The following is a 24127-nucleotide window of genomic DNA, read 5'->3' as shown; positions in this document are numbered from 1 at the left end:
CGATGCAATTAATAAATTTTTAATTTCTTCTTAATTGGCAAAATCGAGTACATTTTTCCGTTCCGAGATGGTTTCCATATTTTATCATAGATATTATCTCATTAGAGATAACTCCTGATCAGCAGTCATTGCAATAATATCCCACGGTGGCAAACTCTTGAAAACAAAAATAAAGAAGAGAAAAGTTAGAATGAAATTGAGAAATAAAATTTAAAACTCTAACGAAAAAGTTACTTTGTTTAAATTTTGTATACAGCCAAACCTCTCTTTCTCGAAAAACTCTGTATCTCGAAATTAAAAAAAATACTTGCATTTACTGTACTAAACCAATGCATTAGCCCCTCTCTGTCTCGAAGTATTTTGCGAGAAACTCTCTATCTCGAAATATTTTTCGAGAAACTCTCTATCTCGAAGTATTTTTCGAGAAACTCTCTCGAAGGCCGAGACACGGTGATGGTACAGTGCACGCCGCTTAATATGATCACATCGGGACTATAGGGGTTTCTTTTAACAATAACGAAGTGATAACTACAGTCGAGTTCGGTTATAACATACCCCGTTTGGGGATTTGAGAAGTGTGTGTGTGTTATAGCCGACGTGCATGCTATACGCGAGGTTTTGGAATTAGCTCAAGTAGCCACGCCCTCATCCACTATATAAGAAAGCCGCATACTTCAATCAACGCTATAACATTTTTACTGAAGTATGTTTTAACATTATGTTTGGTTAACCAATAATTTTTGTTCAAGTTTAAATAAATCATGTTAAGTTAGAAAGTTCTCAGAGTTTGACGTTCTTGGATAAGTCTCTCGTTTAATCGAACACAAGCGGTCAGGTTGAGACCTTAAACCAACCAAAAGTATGTAAATATAGAATTCATTATTAAGGTTGTCACGATAAAAAATAAGCTTATGCTGCAGGAAATCGGGATCTAATATTGCATGCATAAAGTTTTTGACTGATATCTCGAAATTTTTGAAAACTCATTAGAAAACATGATACGTAATAACATGCCTGAAACCAAAATTGGTGATTCGGGGTTCTAATGGGTAGTTATAACTAGGACTCGATTTCTATGCCTGCGTATTTTTTTTTGCATATTTCGCTATTTTTACGTTATGGAGCACATTTTCAGGCATATTTCATAATTTTCGATAAAAAGTGAATTTTTCCCTCACTATTCCGATCCCGCTTCAGACTGGTTTTTACGGTTCCTGACTCTGAAGAGAGTTCCTAGATCTAGGATTTTTTATGCTAAAAAAAAAAGGAACGTCTTTGCTTATTGGGGAAAAATCGGACACTGAATATTTGGAGCACAAAACATACTAGCCTTTCAACGACATTCTGAATCTGTGTCGGTATATGTATAATGGTCACCCGTGGAAAAAATTGACTAATATTGGTGAATGGTGGGAATTTTTCAGCGTTTGTGGGAAATCTTGGGATTTTTTATCAATTAAAAAGAATTATTTATTTATTTATTTTAATTTTGTGCTATACTTTTCTATAGCTAAATACCGTAATTGGCTAGGTATTTTTACCTATAGATGGCAGCACATTAATTCTGAATTTATAGAGAAAAATTTACTCAAAAGGGAAATTTGTGAGGGTTATTTCAGTTGGACGAGATTAGTTAGTAAAACGAAGAATTTTTGTTCATATACAATAAGTAATAGTTCAAAATAATTCAGACTGCATCAACACGTCTCATTATCGTATCATTTTGCTAAAACTAATGTCATTTGACATAGGAATGAAACATTTTTTAGGACATATTTTTCGTTTTATAGGGAATATTCAGTTTTTTAAGTACATAAATGTATTTTTTATAGTTTTTTGAGCGTAAAAATCCTAGCCCCGGTTATAACCCGTCAGACCTCCATCATTACTCTCCCGATTCATATAGCAGTAGTGATTATTTTTGTAACATTCCTCTGGGGAATTATTGCATTTTAAAAACAACAACATGCATATATTTTTAGAAATATTAATGATTTTTTAAGTTTTTTTTTTTTTTTTTAGAAATAGAAATAGTTTATTAAGAGAAGAAAAAAATAAAACAATATATATAAATATATAAATACAGTATTCTACTCAAGGGATCGCTTGATCCGTCCAGAGTATACAAACATAAATTTTTCTGTGGTGGCAAACACTTTCATATAGGCTACTAACAAGTACTAAGCAAAATACAAGTATAGAAATAGACAAATATTTCAAAGGCCTAGGTGACACAACACTGTATACTGGGGGCCGAGAAGTACCTTCCTATTGTAGTAAAATATTAATATAATTGATAATTAATTGTTTGAAAGCTCTTAATTTATTTTCATATTTTATTTCATTTGGCAGGTTATTAAAATATAATGGAGCCAAATATATAAATTGCTTTTGGGTTAATGTTTTTTTAGGTTGTATAATATTATATTGAAAACCTCGACGGAGACGTGTGTTTGTTGGGCATTGCTTGATTTCAAACCAAGTAGGATTTTTATAAATAAACATTAGACTTCGGTATATATACAATTTTTCAATATTAAATCTATAGTCTGATTTATAATTATAGGCAGATGGTGTAGGGTTACGAGAGGAAATAATATTTATAGTTTTTTTCAGAGCACTTATTAAAACATTTAAATTGGACTCATAATCACCTCCCCAAACACATATAGCATACTGGATAAGTGAGTAGAACCAAGCAAAATAAAGTGTATGAATAAATTGAGGAGATATAATATTTTTTAAGCAATATAAACGAACATTCATGTATTTTATTTTGTTACTAAGTGCAGTTGCATGAGAGTTCCATTTCAAATTTTTGTTTATAGTGACTCCTAAAAATTTATACTCTTCAGTTTCCGAGACAATCGGACAAAAACATTGGTCATCAGAACATCCCAACTCATGGCATCGAATTATAAGTGTTTCAATATTTCTATTGTATAATTGAAAATTTATGTATTTAGTTTTGTTGAGATTCAAGGTTAACTTATTATGCCTCAACCAAGTGTTAATTTTTGTTAAATCTTCTTCAGTATCAGATTTCAGCATGGTATACGTTTGTTCTGACAAAACAATAGCTGTGTCATCGGCATAGCTAATCAAATCACCATGTAGATCCAGGTTATTGATATCATTAACAAAGATTAGAAATAAAATCGGTCCAAGAACAGAACCCTGTGGGACGCCAGTTTTAATAATCCTGTATGTACCTATTGTATCATTTATTTTAACTGCTTGCATTCTATTTGACAGATAAGTTTTAAACCAGTGATAAGTGTTGCCTCTCAGACCTGAACAATATAACTTATGCATAAAAATTGGATAGGCCTAATGGCTTTTATTCGAAAAACAGAATTGCATACAATTTATCCAAAAAAACAAAGCAGCCGATGTTGATAAATTTTACACGTCACCAATCAGTACTTTTGAATTAGCATTTTGTTTTTCGCCAAGTGGTTTTGAACAATTAGAATAGGTATTTCTTTATCACTGTCATCTACCAGTTGACCAACAAATAACAAAAGTAAAAATTCAATATTTTGCAAATCAATATATAGAGACAATGCAGTTTTCACAGAAATTATTATAACAGAATTTTTCATTGTGGCAATAGTTTTTTGCGATTTTTTTTAAATGCACATGCGTTTAGAAATTCAGATCCCTTGAGAAAGTCTCTGGAAAAGAAATTCGAATCTGGTGAACTGAAAGAAATTGATCAAGAACTGAAATGGAGGGATATTTTTTTTTTCCGTCATACACATTTGCCTTTATGGGGGAATCGGTCAAAGCCGACCTCAGGATCAAGGTCGTCGAGGATACACAGTTAGTTGGGTTTTGGAACGCGCTGATGATGGCCGCGCTTGTTGTTGAGAGAGGAAAGTTTTCATATTAATGTACTTTGTAGTCCTGCCGTAAGCATTTTAAATGAAAGATATTTTTATAAGAGATGTCGTCACTCCTCCGCCATCCACCACCTATACCTTCACTATATGAAACGCAGCTCAACACGTATAAGGATGACAGCGAATACGATGGACTGATTGCGGCATTAAGTACGGGAATATATGTAACGGGCGGAGGGCAATTTCTATCCTCCTACATAGTCTTGCAGCCTTATAACGAGCCGCTGTGGTGGTCGAGTGGTCATAGTGACGGACTCGCATCGCGGGGACCCGGGTTCGAGCCCCACCGTCACCACAGTGGTGGTCGGCTGAAGTTGGTTTTCTGTGGTTCCCAACTTCGAGGCGCAAATGCGAGCCGATCTCCCCGTTAAAAAGTCTCGCCACAGAGAGCAACAGTCCCACAAACAGTACAAATATTCAGTCACTACACATCACTCACTTCACTTCTGAGATATAGATGGCAGCACTGAAAAATCATACACAACACTAGATACGCACTCAGACTGTTAGGTACACGCACTTACACTTCCGGCACAACTCACTAGGTAGTAAATTGCCCATGGCAATAGACCTGAGTTGTGCTCGGTTTGAAAAAAAAAAAAAGCCTTATAACGATAACTTTTACTGGGGTAAAATAACTTTAGTTTTGAATCTTAGCTTCAGAATGCGCAAAAAATTCTTTCGATGGAAAAAAAAAAAGTAAGAGTAACATCATCCGAAATCCCGATAACTATAAACGAATTATTCCCGCGTTATGGTATTGGTCCGTTCTTTGAAAAAGTGATAAGAATACCCAAATGATAACAGTTTTCGCGATTCTAATCAGTGGCGTCGACTATATATGTTTAATTATTGATTCACACTGACGATCACTTTCGTAGAATATCACGCGTGAAACTGTAACTCACCTGGATTTTTCTCGAGACACACCGGCAACGACGGGAACCATTTTCCATCGAGTGTACAAACATGATAGCTCTCATGATAATTACAAGTGACGTTGCATTTGACGGGACCATCAATGTGGTTGAATGTACAGTATCGGGTTGCTTTGTTGTTTCCTGCGAAGTTGATGTTGCAATTGACGTAAGCTGTTTGGGAATCGAAAAAAATATAGTATTATCATTTTAATTAAACCACATTCTTGTCGGAGGACTACATACATTTACTGAACATAAAGATTGACGTAGATGCTGGTTTACACAGTGGATAATTCAAACGTGGTTGATTCGAATTTTAGGAATTCATAATGAATTTCCTACTTAATTTGACCCCTTCGGTTACAAGTGATTGGCAAGAAATTCGGATGCTCTCTGTTTGACGAATCGGCGATAAATATGGTAACCTTGTCCTAACCTAAACGCACGTTACGAAAAGGGAAAGAAAAGGAAGAAAAAAATTTAAGAATTTTGTTTGATAGAAGTAAAATTTCTTAGTTTGTCATGAGTAAAAATTTTCCAAAATTTGTAATTATTATAAATGTGCCAATGTAATATAATCTATATCAAATGAAGTTTAAAATTGCATTAAAAATCAGCTTTCGTGCGCGATAAAATAACCCCACATCAATGTGACTTGAATAAAAATTTATTCAACACAAAAGAAATTGCGTTATGACAACGCCGCCAATTAGGAGCTGGCACTGTGATGTCATAAAACTTGCGTTCGCGTGTGAAATATACTCTCCTGTTGCCAGGGGGTTGTGGCGTTACGGGGAGTAAGGAAAAATAAAAAAGTGGGGAGGGGAAATAATTTGCCACGGGCCAAACGTGGCCCTCCGAGTTTCTTGCTGTGGCCTGCCGACCATTTTTAAAAAATAGCTACTTCACATGGAAAAACGATGAAATATTCAAAAAATAATTATAATAATAATTCGCTTAAGCGTTCTGAGCCACTGAAATCACTACTGCTGAGATACTTTCCAGATACAGCAATGTTCTGTATTTGATACATTAATAGAGCCGTGAGTACGGACTTGGGGAAAAAACTGTTTTTGAGGCCTATGACTTCATACAGGTTACATATATCGGGAGGCTGAATTCGGCATCCGAAAGGAGGTAACTCTGTAATTATACATAATTATACATAATACGTAATTCTGTAATTATACATAATTATACATAATACGTAATTCTGTAATTATACATAATTATACATAATACGTAATTCTGTAATTATACATAATTATACATAATACGTAATTCTGTAATTATAGATAATTATACATAATACGTAATTCTGTAATTATACATAATTACAGAATTTACAGAAGTGCTAAAAGAACACGTTAATGAAAGAAATGATTTTAGAGTTATTGAAAAAAGTTATAATTTCATAACTGATGGATAATTAATGACAAAATAGTTGCAAAATTATTGAAAGAAAGAATTGCTGTTACCCGGATAGAAATAATTTCAAAATAATTGAAAATAACTTCAGGATTGTCAAGAGTAATTCAGAATTGTAGAGAACAATTTTATGTACAATTTTTAAATAATTGTGTGTTAAAGTTGTAACAATTCATGAAAAAATAAGAATTTTTGACCGAAATGATTTCATAATTAATGAAAATTTAAAATTTATGAAAAAATTATTTCAGAATCATAGGGACAAATTTCAGATTTCCTAAGAGAAGTAAGGGGCCATCCAAGTACTACGTCAGCATCGATGGGGGGTTTCCGATTTGCTGACTTTTGATGACAAGGATGGAGGGGGTTTGGATGATGCTTCCGTCATCAACCACCCTTTATGAAAATCTATATATATAAAATTGATTTTCTATCTGACTGTGTGTGTGTGTGTTCTCTATACAAATCTACAATTTTAGATCAATCGTCACCAAATTTTGCATATATACCAAATGGGACCCGACTTGAACGATAGGCTACTTTAAAATTTCATTTCGTCAGAGCAGAGCAAATGTCCCAAATGGGCAAAAAACGGTCGGGCAACAATGGTTTTTGGTCCTCAACAATCACTTTCCGAGATAGCAATGGTTCCCTAGCAATGCATTTCAGACGTGTTTTATGCCTTTACAATGGTTTGTGACATCTCTAATCCTGTTAGCATATGTATATGTATAATAGTTTATGCCTTTATAATGGTTTGCCACATTTTCAATACTCCCAGTAATGAGGTTTTTCGAATAGACGTCCTAATCATCATCAGCATCGCTTTGAGAGTCAGGAAAAGGATGATCCCCATAGAAATCAGTCTTAAAATTGCCGATTTTACTGTAGAAATGCGGAAATTTGGCGGAGTTTTCCGCCACACATCAATAATTTTAAAAGTTTTATTGAATTCTAGATTTTTGAAATATTGAGTTCGCTTAGAGATAGATATATGAAACCCGGGAGATTAAATATGAAGTAATTAGCCGGACCTACTTTTGAGTTCCATATTGGTGAACTTAGACACGGTTTGCATTTTCCTCAAAGAAAGAGGGAGATATCACGTGATCCACCAAAAAAGCCTCATTGAAGAAAACCCGGGCAACGCCAGGTATTATAGCTAGTATGACATATTCTTAATGACATCTTTACTGAGTGTGCCAAAAACGAGAAAAATATTTCGATAGTTTGTGGGCACTTGAAGTAACAATCCCCCCTATTGATAAGTGCCCTGCAGAGCCACTTTAGTCATCTCTAAATGTTTCGCGAATCCAAGTGATCTGAAAATGTTTCCGGGCTTCTTAAGTGTTCTGGAAATGCGCAACGCATCACTCAGGTGGTCCATAATTATGCCACGGATCACGTAAGTAATCTGGGAATGTTCCGCAGGTAAGTAACTTGAGTTATGTAGACCCGCACTGGGGACCACTTAAGTGCGTTAAAACTACGTCTCATATCACTCAATGAATCTCTAAATGTATCATGGATCGCTTAAGAGTTCCGGAATTGTGTCCCGGGTCATTCAAGTGATCTGAAAATGTGTCACGGGCAGCTTAAATGCTCTGGAATCGTACCACTGGCCGCTTAAATGCTCTGGAATTGTACCGCGGGACACTTAAGCGATCTGTAAATGCGCCGCTTAATTCATTTTTACAAAATTAGGTTTGAGGAGGGCAGGCAGCATCAGATAACCCCCCAAGGCCATATTTGGGCCAAGGACCTTTATGCGATTCATAATTATATAGCTTAGAGGGTGGTTCGCAATGAATTTATTGAAGATACATTTTGAGTTCTTAGCCTCCAATTTTCGCATTAAAGAAATAAATTTTTGATCGTCGCTGGGGGAGGGGTGGCACGAGCCCCCACCCCACCCCCACACATTCCCCTCGTGCCCTCGTGTATGTCTCTGATTCCCCAATATGCGTTAGGATTCAGAAGGGCAGAGCTGATGACGACATTTTGCTGACAAGGGGGAGGGGAGAGGGGGTCAGAGTTTTGCTGACGAGGGGAGGTCACAAATGGCTAAAAATCTGCTTACGTGATACTTGAAAAACGATCCCTACCTGATTGAAAATAATTACTCAATTAGTAAAAGAAGTTATTAAAAAAAATGTGAATAAAAATGTAAATTCAATGAAAGAAAGAAATTCAGAGTAAATAAAAATGTTAAATAAACTGACTTTCGTAGTCTAGAGACCACTTTATGACTTATGACGAGCTTCGTGGAAAGTTTAATTTGGTTCACGATGTCTGATAGGTTGAAGATATTTGGCTTATACGTAAGGGGCCATTCAAGTATTACGTAAGAAGATACAGGCCGAAATACAGCAACAGGCCGAAAATTATTCAATCATTGCACCTCGCTTATAGTTGGAAACATTGATAGCAGATGGCAGCACTACATGTAACAAAGAATTACACAGAAACAAACTAACATGTTAGGTTCACAAAACGTACACGCACATTCCAACATGCATCAATTCGTTATATATTACGCAGAGGAATATGGGATCAGGTGCAAGTGTGGTTTAGTTGTGTTAATGTATGAATTATTAGTGTTTTAATCTTATTTGAAACAACCTGAACTTGAGACCAAGCCGCCATTACTTCAAAACACTGTAATATAATTTAATGATAACTATAGAAAAGTGTATTTCTCTACATTATGAACAAAAGATTGTTGATATTAATTTTATATTTTTTCATGTTAATAACCATGATAAGACACGAAGAAAAACACCCAAACTAGTGTAAAAACTTATTTTCTAGTGAATTTAATACAAACGTTTGCAGTCGTGAGGTTGATGGGGTAACCATGTTCCTGTATTCTTATCGCAAAAGTACGTCCCAGTGACTCCTAGGTCCATCTTATGGCCCCATATGCACATCTGTTCGCATGATCTGGAAACAAAAAGAAATGTTATAAGCATACTATTTCTCAACGATATATGCATGGTGAACTGCGAATAATCTGCCAAATGAAAATGGGTGATAGACGAGCCCAAATGGAACATAAAACACCATACAGCAGCGGTTCTCAACCGGTGCTCCACGGAGCCCTTGGGGCTCCTTGTGCACTCTCTAGGAGCTCCGCGGCTGCTCGAGGAAAATCAAAAAACAATTAAAATTAAAAAAATAATAATTATAAATATTTTTAAATAGTAAAATTAAATCAGTAACTTTGATGAATAACTAAAAAATTGGCCTAGGGGGCTCCGGCATAGAATTTTTTTAATTAAAAAGGGCTCCACGAGTCAAAAAAGGTTGAGAACCGCTGCCATACAGCAATCTTGTCCTATCTAAGGCCGGCATTACATTATAAAAGTTGTTTTATAAAACTTGAAAAGCGCAAGCATTAAGCGTAATGGTTGTTCAGCATTCGAAATTGGTTTTTTTTTCTAGTTTTGTGATAGATGTCTGATAGGTTGACGATCTTTGGCTCATACGTAAGGGGCCATTCAAGTATTACGTAAGAAGATACAGGCCGAAATAGAGCAACAGGCCGAAAATTATTCATTTATTAACTATAATCGAACTTTTATAGTGCGATCCAGACCTAATCGCTTTCGAATTACGGTGTAAAATGGATTATTGAAAGAATATGCGTCAAGTCTGACATAAAACGAAAGTTCCTGCAATACCTACTCGCAAACTAAACACATATTTGGAAAGAACGGAAAATATCCTATAAGAGGTTTCACCATTTTCATTACAACATCTGGATTTAATGACGAGATTCATGTGCTGAAAGATTGGCAAAGTTTTAAATAGAATTATCGCAAACATTTTAATCGCTGATTCCGCGAACACCCTCCCAGCCACAATCGACTAAATGTACTAAAGACTTGTCCATTGCACCAGCTTTCGAAAAAGCGTACAATAAACCATATTGGTGTTCCAGTTCAGGAGAAATTTAGCCTTTCGTTTTTACAATAACACCACTGAAATTGGTATTAACTCGATTTTGCACTTCGCCAATCTCTCAGCACTTGCAGCTCGCCATTAAATTCAGATATCCTGACAGAGGTGGTATACCTCACATTATTTTTTTTCTGCAAAATCAAATAAACATCGAAATCTATAACCGCTGATTCGAGAATTATCGTCGAATATCTACTTTAAGAACGCAGATTTCAGTGATATATTACAAAGGAAAGGCTGAATTCCCCCTGAACCGGAACACTGATATGGTTTATGGTAGGCTCTTTTGAAAGCTGACACATTGCTTAAGCTTTTCGTAAATACGTCTGATTGTGTAGCTAGAGAGGGTGTTTGCAAAATTGGGGATTAAAACTTTTGGCGATAATTCAATTTTGAACTTCGTCAATCTCTCAGCGCTTGAAGCTCGTCCTCAAATCCAGATATTCTGTTTAAAATGGTAACAATTTATAGGATATTTTGTGCTCTTTCCAAATAGGGGCCATTCAAGTATTACGTAAGCAGATTTTCAGCCATTTTTGACCCCCTTCCCCCCTCTTGTCAACAAAAGTCAGCAAAACACTGGCCCCCCTTCCCCCCCCTTAGAATATTAGCTTAGAATATTTCATATCTTCAAAAACGAGTTGTTGATGACGTAAACAACCTTCAAACCCCCTCCCCCACCCCTCGATGCTGACGTAATATTCGAATGACCCCATATTGGCTTAGTGTGTGTGTGTGTGTATAACTATCAGAATTTGTACAAGCTGGTGTTATTTCAGACTTGTCTCAAGTTATAATCCCTCTAATTTATTATCCACGATAATTCTAAAACGGTTAGATAGGACAGGGTTGAGGTATGGTGTTTCATGTTCCATTTGGGCTCTTCTATCACCCATTTCCATCTGGCAGATCATTCTCAGTTCACCCTGCATATACGATTTTATTCAGTATATCTTCAGGTTTTAAATATATTTGAATGTAATGCAGTTTTTATGGTTTTTGTTGACCAACAGTGCAGTGAAAGGGATGATAGTACACGTACAGACAAAAAATTCGTGCGCGGGAACCTAGAGTCGCAAATGATTTCCTTTTTCAGCACGTGTCAAGATGGAATTTCAACCAATGGTGCCGAAAGAAACGGGATAAAAAGAAGTAATAAATTAAGCCGAGGAATGAGGGGTGGGGGATTTTTTTTCTTCGTATATAATTTCCTGTGGCTTGAAGAAAGAATATCTGAGCAAGGTTGCCATATTTTGGCGATTCAAGAATTAGAGTAATGCACGTGTCCCCCGAATAAGGGAATTGTGAGTGTAGGTTCAGTCACTCCACGGCCGAACCCACAGATTAACAATACGCTCAATAATCGAAATAAGGTATCGCAGGTGGAGTTGTTTGCTCTGCTCACCGCTACGTAACAGGCAAGGGCCAACCAGAAAGAAACACACATTCTTTCTGATTCACTTTCGTTATTATATGCGCGTTCTAAATCCTCTATCACGCCACATGATGGCTGGGAAAATTAGAGATCTATTACTGCCAAATAGACATATCTATGCCGTGGATGGAGCAGCTGATCTGTTAGCTAAATCATCAACGGAAAGACCAGGAGCAGATTTCTCTATCCTTCTTCCGAAGTCGTGAGCGATTAAGAAGTTGCGGAATTATCTGATACAGAAATGGAAATCACGGTGGTCAAATGACAGGGAAACAGGTTGTAAGATCCACAAGTTAAATGTTCTAGTTATGGCTGGTCAAGAGAGGCTATTCTATTTTTTTCAGAGAATGGCCCCCATCCCCTCCAATCTTCGTTTTTATAAGAGTATGCATTCTAGCATGCACAAATGTGGTGGTGAGGGAACCGTCTTTCACTATGCCACAGCATACGAGTATACCAAGGACTTTCATTTTGTCTCTACTACGCCCCAGAATTACACCACCTGGAAGCTACAGTTACTGAGAAAACTCTCCAGAATGGAAAGAATTAAGCGCCTTATTAGAAACGTCATAACAAACGAAGACACAATCAGTCACGAAATGTGCCAAACTATGAATGTTTCAGTTTCCTCACAAGCTGATAGCAATCCTCATCGGACGTAAATTCAAACTATGATTCTCTGGCGTGAGAGATGAGATATTTTAAAGTTATCTCACTATATATATGCCTTTGTGTGCAGATTCTGACAGACAATGAAGTTCCCTGATTCCCGTTGCTGACAACAAACAATGTCGTCTCTCTCGTATGCAATAAATATGTGTAATTGAGTTTGTATACATATGTTACATAATTATATGGTATATATTTGATCATTTTTGTCCCACCACGGTCATTTTCTGCACACGAGGGCTAATTAGACCGGGACCTACAATTTATCGCCGATTCCGAACGGCAAGCTTGTTTTTATACTCATCAAGAGGTTGGTGCGCTAAATCCTCGATGGGTGACTCCTTGCGGTAGCATTTTTTTCTGTGGTCATGTCACCGTCTCTGTTGTGCCCCTGCGTCAGGAAAATTTTCTGCCAAGGACGAACCGGGTATCGAACTCGCGACACCTCTAAACATCGTTTGGTACTTTAAGCGAGTATCTTATCGACCTTGGCTACCGTGCCCATATGGTAGGTATATATATATATATATGTGTGTGTGTGTAAGTATACGACATACGAAAAACTGGCTGAACATCGATGTTTCAGGTAAGTAAAATTCAACCTCTGCCCGCACGGGGACTCGAACCCCAATTATTTCTCGTTTGCCGAACGAGTTCTCTACCAACTAAGCTATGAAAGAAAATATAAATTTCCCTCTTTGTAGTGTATGTATATGCTGAATGGCTCTGTGCAATGGACGGTGGCAACATTCTGTTAATAGTTCGTAAATGACATCAGATGGCGGTATATGAGGCTCCTTCGTTAGTACGAGCATACTTTATAGCTTAGTTGGTAGAGCACTTGTCTGGCAAACGAGAGACCCCCCCCCCCCCCCCGTTAGTCCACGTGAGGGCAGAGATGAATTTTCCTTTCCTGAAACATCGATATCTTCTCACTCAGCGAGTTTTCCGTATTTGTCGTATTAACAAGGAAGAGTGACGTCTTTCGTCATATATGTGTAAATTACTGCCAAAGACCAAAGTTGGCCACTTCGCGAAGTGAGCCAAATTGGAAATTTTACTTGCTTTCGACAGATTTGAATGGTGATTTGCAACTTTACTTAACTTGAGAATTTTTTTGGCCATAATAGGCAACTTTACTTGTGTTTTACAATTCTTTCGGCTGTAATAGGCCATGCAGTGGACGGCGAATAGTTCCTCCAAGGCATGGGCGTAGCCAGAAATTTCGTTCTTGGGGGGGGGGACCAGACCCCCAAGTCCCGCCCCCCCCCACTACGCCCTTGCTCCAAGGGATATTGGAAGGAGTCTTTGATTCATCAGCGAATACAGTCTCCTCGAACGGAAGGGAGGGTGGTTATTTTCCTTTGTGTACAGTTCGGAGGGTCCGTAAGTATGAATGACAAAATAATTATTCGTTCTTTAAATATCATGCACTGAATATTGTTCTGAAAGAAGGGTCCGTTACATAAATTTCATTGATATTAACTTTATTGGCACGGAAGGGGGGGGCACAAGGGTCTGTTTCATCTATTTTGTTGGCACAAGTTTGTCCGTGATACTCATTTAAAAGTCACAGGGATTCGTCGCTTTCATTTTATTTGCACCAGGTGTCTGTAGTACACATTTATTAGGCAGAAGGATTCAATTTAGCGTCATTTTAATGGGCAGAACTGTTCCGTGGTACTCATCTTTTTTGGCACAAGGAGTCGATGAATTAATTTAATACGCAGAGAAGGGTCCTCGTCCTTTGTTTTATACGCCTAAGATGTCGTTGCGCAACGGGGGTCCGTGGTGTTCATTATATAAGCACAAGGGTTCATGGCAAGCATTTGATAGGCCCCAAGCAGTCCATGGTGTTCATTTCATAGGCAGTACCATAGTGTCCAGTTACCAGGCACAATGAATCATTGGTACTCATTTAATAGGCACGGGGTTCCGCGCACTTCATTTTATAGGCAAAAGGAGTCTGTGGCGTTCATTTTAATGATACATAGGGTCTGTTGTATCCATTATTAATAGGCACGAGATGTCAGTGGATGGACTGTATTAATTGGCACAGGTTTTACCGTACTCATTTAATAGACACAGGGGCACCACGGCCTTCATTTTATTGGCACATACAAAGTTCCGTATACTTGATTTTATAGGTGCAAGGGTTAAATGACATTCATTTTATTGGGATATGTGGTCCATGGTACTCATTTGAGTCACCTCACCCCTCATACATGGGGATCCATTGTATCCACTGTAATCATTCAATGGGCACAAGGGAAGGGGCGGGGGCTCCATGGAACACAATAGGTAAATAACACCAGCTCTGGTGACAATATCGTGCCGTCATAGATAATTTAATTTAAAGATGGTTCTAATAAATTAGCCATCGCTGTATATCGTTTATAATGCATTCAATATAATTGCTTACATTTCGTCTATGGTCTCATAGCAGTCTAAGTCAGCAGCATTGAACTTCTTCGGCACGTAGCACTTCTCTATGCGGCGGGGGTGTCGGCCAAGAGGAATATGGCCAATGCGATTATAGATGGTCAAACCTTTTGAAGCTGGAAACAAAACAACACTTGTTACTGAGGAATATATAAATTCATGGGACAAACTTTAAGAAATAGTATAACACTCCTAAATAAGCATTTTTTTCCTTCTAGATTCGTTAAAACGGTGAATACATAATGCGTACGTCATTAACGAAATAATATTATTCCTTAATTCAACCTTTGTCGTTGACGTTCTCGCAGTAACGCCCGCTTCTTCCCTGATAACAGTTATCGCAGGTGGCATCGTTCGTGAAACAGGTGCTGCAGTATTCGTACCGGGCACATACCTCGTCTACGTCAACTGTACGGCACGGTCTACAATCGTTCCCACCTTCTTGGCGACACCTGAGAATGAAAAGAATAAAAAAACCCATTGTGTACAGGGTCTACTAAAAAAATCAGCTCGCACAATTATTGCTCAATCAAGTCATTTTTCGCCGAAGTATTGATGAGAATTTACTTCGTTTGCTTTAGGAGCATCTAAATTTCTTAATTGGGTCTGAAAATAAAATCCTGACAACCTTGGTTTAGGTCGAGGGTCCTTAACTATTTTCAACCGCGAAGAAAAAGGAGGGGGGGGCGTACGCAGGATCGACCTTTGGAGAGGCGGGCGCAAAAATTTTATCCCCGCGAAAATTTGCGTTACCACCCTTCAGAAAGCATTTAAATTAACAGAAACTGTTTTAACATAAAACCCATAGAAAGTATTTGCTTTCAATATATTAATTATATATAATATATTATAATATATATTAATTTTTTTTCAAATTGAATTTTTTTTTAATATTTGTTCAGCTTGCATAGGAGGCACCACCAGTCTTTTCTGGCCCCTCTCTCGCGTAGAAAACCAAAAAGATCAGATTCGATTCGTGACCCATGGGACTGTTTGTTTTTCAAAATTATAGAGAAATTAGCGATGTAATCAGTGCATTTATAATTGTATTGTAAGTGGGTTTGTTTGTCGACTCATCCAGGAAACCCCTACGAATCAAGTTTGGGTCGTGACCCTCAAGAATCCCTGGTTGTAAGTAGATTTGTAAAGCCTATCCCGGATGCCCCTGCGAATCAGGTTAGTGTCATGACCCATGAGAATCTCTCGCTGTAAGTAAATTTTTACTACCCGTTTTGAAACCCCTGTGAATCAAGTTTGGGTCGTGACCCTCAAGAATCCCTGGGTGTAAGTGGATTTGTACCATCCCAGAGACTCCTGAAAATCAAGTTAGTGCCATATCCATAAGAATCCCTGGCTGTAGGTACATTTCTACTATTCGAAAGCCTTGACTCTTCGAATCAAGTCTGGGTCGCGACACATAGCTTAAAAATCCGTGAATGTCAGTTATTGTGCACTACCCATCTCGAAAGCCCCTGCCACCCAAATTTGGGTCGTGACCAAAAATCCTTGGATCAGACGTCAATTTAAATGACAGTTTCATTTGTATCACACACACATTCACTTCAGTCTATCATTTCTTAACATTCAATGAATATGATTTATTTTTAAGTTTGTTAATTAATTTTCACAATTCGAACCCATTAATCCTCTTACAAACCGGGGATTTTGCTTTTGCCGGGTTGAAAGAGGGGCTGAGTTCGAGTCCCGGAGGAGACTAGATCATTTTTCTTTCAGACTTCACCTCAGCATAACATCCAGAAAGTATCTGTGTCCTTGATGCTAATGTATATTAAGGAATGGATTTCAAGATGGCACACCAGGGCACGTTTTCCCCCTACCACCACTCAACAAAAATGAACTTTTTTTAGAAAACTGACTTGATAACACTGATCTGAATGATGAAGAAATGGCAGTGCGTTGAAATACACGTGATACGCGTATTTCGTAGATATTTTAGAAATTCTTGAAACTTCTAGACTAGAAGATGGAGGGCTCTCAAAAACAATTGTGTGACCCACAGAAAGATGGCCTCTGACCTTGTATGACCTTGATGATGAAAAGAGAGGGTTCATTCAGTAGGGAGAAATGCTTCCCCTATTTCTCCCTACGGAAGAATGGATCCTCTCTTTTTGTCATGAAGGTCACACAAGGTCAGAGTTCATCTTTCCGTGGTCACAATATATACGCCTTGAAATCTGTAAAAGATGTAAGGCGGTGCGCATCTGGTCTTATCGGTCACACTATATACAAGTATCATGAGCTGCCACCGGATTTATTCCTTTGTCGAGATCTCTTCCGGCATGGCATTATGGCAGAGCCTGGGACACATTTTATATTAAAGTCTTAAACGCAATCTTCACGCGGTATAATGTATTGCTGCGTTTGGCTAAGCAGACTGCTCGTTAATTATTTCCTTTATTGCACTATTATTTGTAGGGGCGTGGGAAGTGTTTCGGACCTGTGGGTGCTCGTTTTCAGTTTCGTGTGGAATATTTTGGTTCGTTAATCAATTCGGGGAGCGGGGAGGTCTTGGAGCCATTCTATAAATTTTCATGGGTGCTCGAGCAATTACAGCACAGCCGGCTCCGCGGAACCTTACATTGAATTGATAAGGGATTCCGATTTTTCTTTGCGCACCCAACCTCTTGAAACACACAATATACAGTATGTGCAAGTAGCACGGCTAACCCCATCTATTTTCAGTAGATATTAGTTGACGGCGATCCCTCAGTAAAGTTAGTGACTGAGAAAGAGCTGAATAAATTTTCTTACAAGTCTACGGCGACATCCACGGTGGTCAAACCGCACGGACAAATTATTTTGCCCTTCTTGTCACAAAGCTCCAAACTCTTGCCGGCTGCAGGTAAGCCCATCCATGCACACATAAAGCACCAGATGACTGAAAAATATCGTAAAAAAACAATCAGCAAAGACATTTTTTTGTAATATGTTATAAGCAACGATGCCCCCCCCCCCCCCCAGTTAGATGATAGAAAAAACTCATAGTTAGGAAAACATTGAAAAAAGGAAGAAAATAGCTTTTGTATTGGGGCAATACGTTCAGGAATTACCTTATTTGTTTCGGAATTAAATATTTTTTGTCTATATTCTACTGTATACAGGATGTCCTACAGGTCGTAATGGGGCCATGAGCTTTGCACAGAGACCTTCTGGTATAGATGGCGTTGGCTGTAGTTAATCATGTGCAGTTGGAATGGCGTTACTCACACTCTAGGGGTGAGGAATTTTTTAACTCTTTCTTGGTTTCTATATTGGCGTTCAAAATATTAATACTTACATTTTTTTTGAGTGACCCATAATAACTCCACGGAATAATTCTATATATTTGATGATATTTAAATGAGTAAAATCAGTGGTGATTTTTTTTCGAAACTATTTGAATATGTCACCTTGAGAGAGACCCTTTCCTTGTAATAAATATTCTTTGAGATATTTGAATTCAAATATCGGAGAAAAGTTTGGATGGAACATGGTGTAAATGAGGAAAAGCATCATTCTCTGTTAAAGTTATCGCTGTTCTTTCATAACTTTTCTCAGATTTTTGAATTGAAATATCTTAACGAATATTGCACACATAGAAACATAGAATTTTTTCTGTTGGCCGCAAGAGAGACGGGCAACAAATTTCTAATAGGAGGTTAGAGGACGTGGGGAGGGCATTACACGAAAATGCAATATCTGATTTTATAAGACGCTGCATTTTTGCTCTTGAAACTGGTACGGGGTGATTTCTGAACAAATTTTGAGCAGTTTCTTAAATTAGAACCATACCCCTGCTGCGAACGGTTGATGAGGTAAAGGCCGCATAAGGACTTACAGTACACTCTGTATACACTGTATATACGCGTTTGTTTCAAAAAATTAGAACATTCCAGAAACTCGTCAAATATTAGAAACTCGCGTTGGCAGTTCATGAAATACTAAAATTAAAAAGCTCAAATTGCTGTAATATATAAGAGTATTGCTGTAATTCGCATTTACATCTTCCAAGACAGTGTTACGCGAAGTTTTTGAAGCGCGACCCCCTTTTGACCAGAATTTATCAGCGACCAGTACATAGACTGACCATATCTTTCGGAAAACCTGGACATTCCGATTTATTTTCCCAGTAAACATGCTGTCCCGAAAGCCCTTTTCGATTTTAATTAGGCTATACTGACTTCCAAAGATATTCAGTTTTTTTAAATATCATATGAATATTTAGTTTGTTTTTTGATGTATTCGGTGTCCCTAATGCAGGATGGAAGTGTAAATTTTCTGCCAAGGATGAACCGGGTATCGAACTCGCGACACCTCTAAACATCGTTTGGTACTTTAAGCGAGTATCTTATCGACCTTGGCTACCGTGCCCATATGGTATATATATATATATGTGTGTGTAAGTATAAGTAAGCGACATACGAAAAACTGGCTGAACATCGATGTTTCAGGTAAGTAAAATTCAACCTCTGCCCGCACGGGGGACTCGAACCCCAATTTCTCGTTTGCCGAACGAGTTCTCTACCAACTAAGCTATGAAAGAAAATATAAATTTCCCTCCTTGTAGTGTATGTATATGCTGAATGGCTCTGTGCAATGGACGGTGGCAACATTCTGTTAATAGTTCGTAAATGACATCAGATGGCGGTATATGAGGCTATCTTGTTAGTACGAGCATACTTTACAGCTTAGTTGGTAGAGCACTTGTCTGGCAAACGAGAGACACCCCCCCCCCGTTAGTCCACGTGAGGGCAGAGATGAATTTTCCTTTCCTGAAACATCGATATCTTCTCACTCAGCGAGTTTTCCGTATTTGTCGTATTAACAAGGAAGAGTGACGTCTTTCGTCATATATGTGTAAATTACTGCCAAAGACCAAAGTTGGCCACTTCGCGAAGTGAGCCAAATTGGAAATATATATATATATATATACATACAACTGACTAAAAGCGGATTATTACATGGATATTTTCATGAAAATGCATATGAACTTGGCAGAATTACTGGTACACACACATGCACTTTGTCTGATTATGTATGTTTTCTACTTCAAAATGTTGAAGATCCTTAACATACATATAATTTTTTTCTGCATTTTTGTGTTGAGTTAAAAGTTTTGTACAGTCAACGCTCGCTTTTGCGAACCCTTGGTAATTATACAAGGATGACGTCACTCTCCGCTACCAAACCTTTATCTTGGTAATTAGTTCGTAAAATCGAGAGTTGTTAAATGGAAGAGACGATGAAAGAACTACGGGGATTACAAAAATGAGATAGTTTTCCACATTCATTGATGATTAAGAAAAAAATCGCTTTGGCAACCTCGTACTTTTTTGGCAATTTCTGGCCTTGGCTCTGTCAAATGCATATCATCGATTCTTGTGCTTATAGAATGGACGCCACGGACCCTGGGTCTATGTAATGAAGGACAAAGACCCTTCTCTGCTTATTAAATGAGTCTATCGACTCCTTGTGTGCCCAAAAAAGATGAGTTCCCCGGACCGTTTTTACCTATTAAATGAGGATATATGGATCCTTGGACAGCGGATAGGTGACGCTGGTACGAGCGACTTCGGTGGAAATATGCAAATGAGACGGTTATAAGAACTTGCGCTCTTAATCCACAAGCAGTGACGTCTTAAGGCATGGGCCCACCCTCAAGTGAAGAGGGGCCTCACAAAAATGAGATCTGGTTGAAATTTTCGAGAATTTGTTTGGTAGGGCCCCAGAAAAATGGATTGGCCTGGGGGGGGGGGGCATGATACTCTTAAGACGGCCCTGTCCACAAGCAGTTCACCATTGTAAACCGTGTATGTGGACCTTCTGCACTCTGCCGTTGCTGGATTTGTGACTTGCCTGCAATGTGTTATTCCCTGTGGTGATGGTCACGTGTAACACATACTGTTGTAATAAACTATATGAAGGCATTCTGTTCGTAATTTGCGTATCTCTTCTTTGACTTGTCTACGTCAGCGCCAACTATCGCCTTTTTTTTTTTGTTGTTGTTGTTGCTGTCTTAAAAGAATCCCTGTGACCTAGCGATGCTAACACCGCAAACCGTTTTTTATTTCGGTTATTTTTCCGGTTTTTATGAATTTTTAAAGTTTCCACGGACTTTTTGCAGACCCTGTACTTTCAATTATCTTTTGAAATTTCTAATAATTTTTGATTATCATTTGAATTATTTTCAATGTCATTTGAATTAGGTGTGGCTTCAAGATGTCTTCGTTATTACTAATGCAACTGCAACATAAAATCATGGGTAATATAAGTAAATACATAAAAAAAATCACAGTATAATACGTTTCAAATTATTATTATCATTCTTAATGCTAATATCCGAACACATTATCCTCCATTAGCGGATACACTCGATAGCGGACAGTAGAATCAGACAACCTCTGAATGAACTTTCTTTGGAATGTTTTTTTTTCCAAATTTCTCATTTATTAATTTTTGGTCACAAATCGACAATTCATCATATCAAGCTGGCAAATATGATAAATCGCGAACTAATTGCTTAATTAAATGAATAAATCTATGGTCCATGATGATGAATTTGAATGGTAATGAGAGATGATTTTGTTTGTTGATACGTGGGAAAAAAGTCGTTGTAAGGTTATACATTTTTCCATATTTGTCAGATTTCCAAACTTTATTTGGGGATTGATTATACATAATCTCCGGTAAAAGTGATACATGTAGTGAAATTTGATCAATTTGTCTTTGTTTATTGAGATGATTGGTGCGTAACATACATTTCAACATTACAATATATGGGAACCAATTGCGACCGAAGCCAAACGTCGTGTAAATGTGAATTTCGTATATACGAGGTTCCACTGTATATCGTACCTTTCCATTAGCGGACACTCCTCGTTAGTGGACAGAATTTTTGATCCCATGGGAGTCCGTTATCGGGAGGTTTTACTGTATTACAGGATAAAATAGAAAAATCAAAAACTAAAAAACTACGCAGACTTGCCTCGATCTCCCGTAATATTTACATGGCAGGACGGTTTATGAAACATGAATAAGATTTCACATAACTAGTAATTTTAATTCTTGATGAATTGCAATTAAACTTTCTGTCTTGCATATACATGTCAATTTTAAAGTTACAATGAATTAAACTTACTGATAACGAACTTGATCGAAGCCATTTTGATGTCGAGCCGACGGGGTAAAACTAACGAATGTATTCTCTGTTCAATATAAGGTGTGAATGTCTGGTAGAGACACTGACGCGCCTTTAAGCCTATCGCCTACCACGTGATACCACTAGTCTGATAGATCGAACTTCATGTCAGACATGGTGTCTAGTGTTTTCGCTTCTAGAAATTTCTTCACGCCTGGATATATTTATTAACTTGCTATAATACCCCTTCCTTCAATGAGGCTTTTTGGATCACGTGATATCTCCCTCTTTCTTTGAGGGACATACAAACCGTGTTCAAGTTAACCCAGCGATTCTCAACCTGTGGGGCGCGCCTCCCTGGGGGGCGCGATAGTACTGAAAGGGGGGCGCTAGCATATCGAAAGAAATATTATTATTTAAAAAAATGATTATTTTACTCTGAAAGGAAAGCAAAACAAAATGCATTATAAGATAATAAAAAATAAAATTCGCATTTACACTGATATAATACACTTCAAATAGGACTTTATCAGTACTGCACAATGTATTTAAAAATTAGAATACATCCCATATTGTTCAGTATTTTCGTGACTTTCTCAGAGGAAAGATTGTTTTATTTCCGTTTAAAATAAGTTGATAAAAGTAATTTTCAGCAAATTATTTGAATGTAATATTCCATATGACAGTTCCAAAAATTTCATGGGGGGGAGGTGCCCCTCTGTACTGCACTTGTGGGGGGAGGCGCGATGAAAATTATGATTGAAAATTGGGTCGCAAATACTGAAAGATTGAGAAACGCTGAGTTAACCAATATGGCGACTTCCTGCGTGACTCATGAAAGAAACAAATCTAGATTTAAAGAAACGAAGAAATGAATGAATATTTTTCTCTTTTTTTAAGGGGGACTAGGTATTTCGATCCCCCCCCCTTGAATTTCAAGTTATCCATCTGTTTCAGCTTCCAAAAATGCTTAATTAAATCTGTGGAATTTCTTCGATGTACTTTAGGAGCCCATAATTAGTTTCAAAACATCCTAAACTATATGAATTTATGCAGTTGAAATATTAAAAGACAATACGTAGACATTAATTTTCATGCTTGAGAAGATATAAATAAAAAGTTGAAATCAATGTTATTGCCTGAATATCCAACTCAAAAGTATGTCCGGCTAATTACTTCATATATAATCTCCTGAGCTTCGTATATATATCTTTAAGCGAACTCAATATTTCAAAAATCGAGAATTCAATACAGTTTTTAAAATTATTGATGTTGCGGAAACCCCCACTAAATTTCCACATTTATATAGTAATATCGGCAATTGTAACACTGATTCCTATGAGGATCATACTTTGCCTGACCCTCAAAGTGAGGCTGATGATAATAAATTATTATAAAGGCATATAAACTATCATATACATATACTGGCAGCATTGAATAATTGACAAACGGTTTGTCAATTCAATGTTTTGAAACCATTGTACAGGCATATACATGTCCGAAACGCATTGCTAGGGAAACCACGGTAACCAAAGTAAACGTTCCGAAAGTTATTGTTGAGGCCCAAAAACCATTGTTACCCGGCAGTTTTTTGCCCATTTCGGCTCTGACGAACTTTTAAAGTAGCCTATCGTTCATGTCGGGTCCCATTTGGTACAGTCGGATCGCGTTTTAACGAATACCGTAATAGCGAAAATTGCGTTTTAACGAACACTTTTCTAATCCCCCCAGAGAAGTTTACGTAGGGACATTTTTAAATAACCTAGAATTCCTTTATACCGAAGTGATTTCTACGGTCTCTTGGAGTTCGTTATAACGGGATTCGACTGTATATATATGCAAAATTTGGTGACGATCGATCTGAAATTGTAGATTTGTATAGAGAACATACGCACACATACAGACAGAAAATCAATTTTACAGATATATAGATTCTTTAGTGGTTTCCCTTCCCACACAAATATTTTTTGACTATCCAATAAATTTTTTTATTGTGAATACAGTAGGCTGTGGATAATCCGGCCGTGCGCTAATCCGGCCCGTCTAGTAATCCCGCGTTTTTTTCGTTAAGCCCCCCATAGAAGAGAAAAACACATCACTGCATGTCAGCTAGGTCAACATCATCTACAGGAGAGAGCCTCCGCGCGAAGCTCGTGACGTCACTCAAGGAGGTCATCTCACCTATAGCCATTGGATGTACTACAAAAAAGAGTAAGGATGGCGCATG

The 24127-nt window shown here is 37.6% G+C and overlaps 1 protein-coding gene across 1 annotated transcript; it reads right to left on the bottom strand.

Annotated features, from left to right (window-relative positions):
- LOC149063651 (uncharacterized) lies at positions 1-21925 on the bottom strand. The gene is made up of 7 exons (XM_089255705.1): positions 21901-21925; positions 17535-17661; positions 15048-15214; positions 14743-14878; positions 9081-9196; positions 4814-4996; positions 1-156 (listed from the first exon to the last, which is right to left on the bottom strand). Exons 1-7 carry the CDS (start codon positions 21923-21925, stop codon positions 119-121), a joined length of 792 nt encoding a protein of 263 aa, XP_089111831.1. The 3' UTR covers positions 1-118.
- Between the last annotated feature and the right edge of the window lie 2202 nt (positions 21926-24127).

The sequence above is a fragment of the Pholcus phalangioides genome, unplaced genomic scaffold (assembly GCF_987345545.1).
Source record: "Pholcus phalangioides strain wild (caught in Gottingen) unplaced genomic scaffold, Ppha-v1.0 ptg000172l_1, whole genome shotgun sequence".
Taxonomy (NCBI): Eukaryota; Metazoa; Arthropoda; class Arachnida; order Araneae; family Pholcidae; genus Pholcus; species Pholcus phalangioides.
The sequence above is the reverse complement of the archived record's forward strand: the minus strand, read 5'-3'. Positions and strand labels throughout refer to the sequence as shown.

Excerpts from the sequence above, each read along its gene's own strand:
- LOC149063651 (XM_089255705.1), bottom strand. The coding sequence starts at position 21,925 with ATGGCTTCGATCAAGTTCGTTATCA. Across the intron at positions 15,215-17,534 it reads GTGGATGTCGCCGTAGACTT|GTGTCGCCAAGAAGGTGGGA; the intron begins GTAAGAAAATTT and ends TTTCATTCTCAG. Across the intron at positions 9,197-14,742 it reads TATGAGACCATAGACGAAAT|ATCATGCGAACAGATGTGCA; the intron begins GTAAGCAATTAT and ends TTTTGTTTCCAG.